The 5,212-nt window shown below is 49.3% G+C and overlaps 1 protein-coding gene across 1 annotated transcript; it reads left to right on the forward strand.

The window, feature by feature from the left end:
* The first annotated feature begins 240 nt into the window (after nucleotides 1–240).
* Nucleotides 241–4,612, forward strand: LOC140193203 (uncharacterized). The gene has a single exon (XM_072250603.1). The coding sequence runs from the start codon at nucleotides 732–734 to the stop codon at nucleotides 1,857–1,859; it is 1,128 nt and encodes a 375-aa protein (XP_072106704.1). The 5' UTR covers nucleotides 241–731; the 3' UTR covers nucleotides 1,860–4,612.
* Nucleotides 4,613–5,212: the final 600 nt, after the last annotated feature.

The following is a 5,212-nucleotide window of genomic DNA, read 5'->3' on the forward strand; positions in this document are numbered from 1 at the left end:
GGCATAAAACAGGCCCTTCAGCCCATCTATTACATGCTAGCTTGGTCTTCTGCCCAGTCCCTTCTAAAAGAACCTGGACCATAGCCTTCCCTACCCCTCTTATCCATGTACCAATCCAAACTTCTCTTAAATGTTACAATTAAGTGAGCTGTTCTGAGTCACTACCCTGTACTTACTGATGATTTCTGTGTCTTTTTACAGGACATCAAAGGTGGAGGAATCACGGCTGAGTATCTCAGACGGAATATCACATCAGGTCTACACCCCACTCAGCTCCCCAGCACCTGAATATCATCGGCCTGTGAACGTGGAAGGAGGGATGCTGGTTTGTTTCACTTCAGACCCCGGGCAGTGAGGGCTGTTGCAGGGCACCGACCGTGACACAGCTGGGGAGTGAGACACTGTCTACAGCGGGGAGGGGAGAAACCACTTGTGTAAGGTCAGGAACCAGCTTCAGACAAGCCGTGTAACTTCTTCCAGCCTGTGAAGTAGTAGGAAATGCAGTGCAGATTGGGAAAGAAACACCCACTAAACCTTGAGGCCTTGTGTGATATATTGGGGGAGGTGAGCTCACCTGATCTGTGACTGGGAACACGTTCACCACATCCTTGTTTTTGCACCAGTGAAACATTCATTCTTTTGACTGAGATAAACTGATAAACCAACGAGTTCACACCAGGGAGAGACTATCTGAATGCAGGAAGGAGTTCACTTGTTCGTACAACCTTCAGATGCACCAGCGAGTCCACACGGGTGAGAGGCCTTTCACCTGCGCCGATTGCGGGAAGGGGTTCAGTCGATCGTACAATCTTCAGATACACCAACGAATTCACACCAGGGAGAGGCCCTTCATCTGCTGCGAGTGCGGGAAGGGATTCACTCAGTCATATGAGCTTCTGACACACCAACGAATTCACTCTGGCGAGAGGCCCTTCATCTGCTCCGAGTGCGGGAAGGGGTTCACTCGTTCATATGACCTTCTGACACACCAAAGAATTCACACTGGGGAGAGGCCATTCGTCTGCTCTGAGTGCGGGAAGGGGTTCACTCAGTCGTCTGTCCTTCTGAGGCACCAACAAACTCACACAGGGGAGAGGCCATTCACCTGCGCCGAGTGTGGGAAGGGGTTCACTCAGTCTTACAACCTACTGATACACCAGCAAATTCACACTCGGAAGAGACTGTTCACCTGCTCTGAGTGTGGGAAGGGGTTCACCCAGTCATCAAAGCTGCTGGCTCACCAGCAAGTTCACACCGGGGAGAGTTCCTTCAACTGCTCTGAGTGTGGGAAGGGGTTCACCCAATTGTCCAAGTTGCTGGCTCACCAGCGGGTGCACACTGCGGAGAGGTCTTTCAACTGCTCCGAGTGCGGGAAGGGGTTCATTCGGCCGTCTGAGCTCCTGAGGCACCAGCGAATTCACACCGGGGAGAGACCCTTCACCTGCTCCGAGTGTGGGAAGGGGTTTACTCAGTCATACAGCTTACTTATACACCAACAAATGCACACTCGAAAGAGACTGTTCACCTGCTCTGATTGTGGGAAGGGATTCACCCAGTCATCTAAGCTGCTGGCTCACCAACAGGTTCACACCGGGGAGAAGCCGTTCACCTGCTCTGAGTGCGGGAAGGGGTTCTTTCGATCGTCAGAGCTACTGACACACCGGCGAATTCACACTGGGGAGAGACCCTTCACCTGCTCCGAGTGCAGGAAGGGGTTCACTCGTTCAGCTGATCTGCTGATTCACCAGCGAGTTCACACTGGGGAGAGACCGTTCACCTGCCCTGAATGTGGGAAGAACTTTGCTCGATCTTCTCACCTCTGGAGGCACCGAAGAGCTCACACTAAAGGGACTGTTTAAATGTGTGGTACATACGTGGGGCATTTAAACACTGCAGCTGCTGAGAGAGCAGTGAGTTCACAAGTGACTGCAGGATCTGATTCTGCAGTTATTGCTGCTGTTGATCACATCCAGGTTTGGACCCTGGTTACTGGACACATTTGGGTTGTTTCCCCTGGAACTGCAGGTACACTTGTGTTCTGTATCAATTATAGGAGGGGTGATTGATAGATTTGTGGCCTAAGGTAGAAGGAGATGAGTTATACAGCTCTCGTTACATGTAAATGCAGTTCAACTCTTTGAGTGATTATGCCAAAAGTTTGAAGTTAATAACTCATCTCCTTCTATCTTAGGCCACGAACTTATCAATCACCCCTGCTGTGGACACTTTCTGGAGGTCCAAGATCTGTATGCTCCATGACCACTGGACTAAATTGAAAAATAGATGTGCTAGGTTTTCTAAAATTGACTCCTTCTACCATAGGCCACAAACTTATCAATCACCCCTCGTAAATAAATCTGTTCTGTGCGCATGAACTGGACCTGAGGACGATGTGAAGAGGCTTCGAGGGGATGCGGACAAGCTGAAGGAATGGGCAAGAACACGGCAGATGGAGTCAAATGTGGGAAAATGAGAGGTCATGAACTTCAGTGGGATACTCCCGATGTAAAGGGATGATGGGATGTCGGAGTGCAGAAAAAGCCATGATCTTGCTTACTGGTGGGGGTAGCTGGGAGGGACAGAATGGCCTTCATCTCTGGTAAGATGATGAAACAAAGCAGGGAGCACAACCCAGTGAGGGTCCAGCAGCCGTGAATTGATGGCCTGCATCGCCCGATGCCGGGTCTCGACTTGAAACGTCAACTTCTACCTTTTGCCTCCACAGACGATGCTCGACCTGCTGAACTCTTTCGGCGTTCACTATGTGGTTCACTTGGGAAAGTGGGCAAAGGATTGGCAGGATGGGGAGGGGTGGAGCTTATCCAGGGCCGGACTTGCACAGTGGATGGCAGTGTCCTGGGGAGCATTGGAGAACAGAGTGACCTCTATGTACGGATTTTGCAGACAGTGGCATCGTGGGTTGATGGGGGGGGCGGTGAATGCGTTTCACATATTTACCCTCAACGGTCAGGGGATTGAGCGCACGAGTCAGGGGAGTTGCACTTGCACAAGATATGGGTGAGACCACACGTGGCGTTCATGTACAATTCTGGTCATAGAACTGTGGAAGGATAATATTAAGGCGGCAAAGGTGCAAAGTAGATTCAGAAGGTTGATACCAGGACTGGAAGGCTTGAGTTATTAAGAGAGACAGGATGGAACGTAGAACACGACAGGCTGTTTGGTCCACAATGTGCTGGCATTTTAAGCTACTCTAAGGTCAATCTAATCCTTCCCTCCTACATAGCCCTGCGTTTTTCTATCATCCATGTGTCTATCCAAGAGTTTCTTAAATTCCCTAATGTATCAGGGTAGGGGAGTGTAAAACCAGAGGGCATTTGTTTCAGGTGAGACAAAGAAGGATTGAAGTAGCTCATTAGGGGCAAGTTTTTCACACAGAGAGTGGTGGGTGTCTGGCTCACAATGTAGAGGAAGTGGGAGAATCAAGTCAAGTCACTTTTTATTGTCATTTTGACCATAACTGCTGGTACAGTACATAGTAAAAATGAGACGTTTTCCAAGACCATGGTGCTACATGAACAATACAAAAACTACACTGAACTACGTAAAACAACACAATAACTACACTAGACAACAGACCTACCCAGGACTGCATAAAGTGCACAAAACAGTGCAGGCATTACAATAAATAATAAACAAGACAATAGGCACAGTAGAGGGCAGTAGATTGGTGTCAGTCCAGGCTCTGGGTATTGAGGAGTCTGATGGCTTGGGGGAAGAAACTGTTGCATAGTCTGGTCATGAGAGCCCGAATGCTTCAGTGCCTTTTGCCAGATGGCAGGAGTGAGAAGAGTTTGTATGAGGGGTGCGTGGGGTCCTTCATAATGCTGTTTGCTTTGCGGATGCAGCGTGTGGTGTAAATGTCTGTGATGGCGGGAAGAGAGACCCCGATGATCTTCTCAGCTGACCTCACTATCCACTGCAGGGTCTTGCGATCCATGACGGTACAATTTCCAAACCAGGTGGTGATGCAGCTGCTCAGGATGCTCTCAATACATCCTCTGTAGAATGTGGGGAGCATGGGGGGTGGGAGATGGACTTTTCTCAGCCTTCACAGAAAGTAGAGACGCTGCTGGGCTTTCTTTGCTATGGAGCTGATGTTGAGGCACCAGGTGAGATTCTCCGCCAGGTGAACACCAAGGAATTTGATGCTCTTAAAGATCTCTACGGAGGAGTCGTCGATGTTCAGTGGAGAGTGATTGTTCCATGTCCTCCTGAAGTCAACAACCGCCTCTTTTGTTCACATTCAGAGACAGGTTGTTGGTTGCAGGCAGGGACATTAACAGTGTCAGAAAGATATTGGAACAGTTTCATGGACAGGATAGGTTTAGAGGGATATGGGCCAGATGTTCGTAAATTGGATGAGTCACTCTGAAGCAGTTGGGCCCAAGGACTTGTCACAGTGCGTTATAACTCAGACTCAGACTCTATCTACTGTCTCTCGTGTCTTCTTCACACGACCCACTGGGATGGGCACTGATGAAGGCTTGGGAAGGGCGTCACCCTGATATTGATGTGGTAGGCACACACCCTCCCCCACCCCCGCTGGCCTGATCCTGACCTCTCACAGACCAGCTGGCCTTCAGTACCCCGGCTCGTTGTGTTTTATCCCCTGCTCTGACCCCCCCCCCCCCACAATACCCTGCAGTGGTGGGGTGGGGACACTCACAGCTCAGGACAATGTGGGGGGGGGGGGTGCTGACGTTTCAAAAGACTGTGGTATAACATAATCATGGTGATTGCACTTTGTTTTACACCTGAGTTTTACCTGCATGTCCTTGCTGGATGAGCCCTCTCTACCATAACAGTCTCCATAATCATGCCTAGTGGTCCATAATTCCCAGGGCTCTCTTCCAGCCTTCTTTAATAAAGGTACAACATTAGCCATCCTATTGTCTTCCTGATCTCACCTGTCACTACTCACCTCAGCCAAATTCTTTTCTAGCTTCCTACCTACCTGACCATGTTCTGGAGATTTATCTGCCTCGACAGACTCTATGACACTCAGCACATCCTCTAGTGTAATGTGGACTGTCCCTCTGACTGCAGGCTCATTCTGAGTTAGCTGTTACTGTGAATACAAGCTAACAGCAACATAACTCAACAATGCATGGAGTAACAACGGAAAAGCCATTTCCAATAAATAAACATGTCTAGGCTAAAGATTTCCAGCATCTTTTCTCTTGTTTGT

The sequence above is a fragment of the Mobula birostris genome, unplaced genomic scaffold (assembly GCF_030028105.1).
Source record: "Mobula birostris isolate sMobBir1 unplaced genomic scaffold, sMobBir1.hap1 scaffold_4376, whole genome shotgun sequence".
Lineage (NCBI taxonomy): Eukaryota > Metazoa > Chordata > Chondrichthyes > Myliobatiformes > Myliobatidae > Mobula > Mobula birostris.

Excerpts from the sequence above, each read along its gene's own strand:
- LOC140193203 (XM_072250603.1), top strand. The coding sequence starts at position 732 with ATGCACCAGCGAGTCCACACGGGTGAGAGGCCTTTCACCTGCGCCGAT.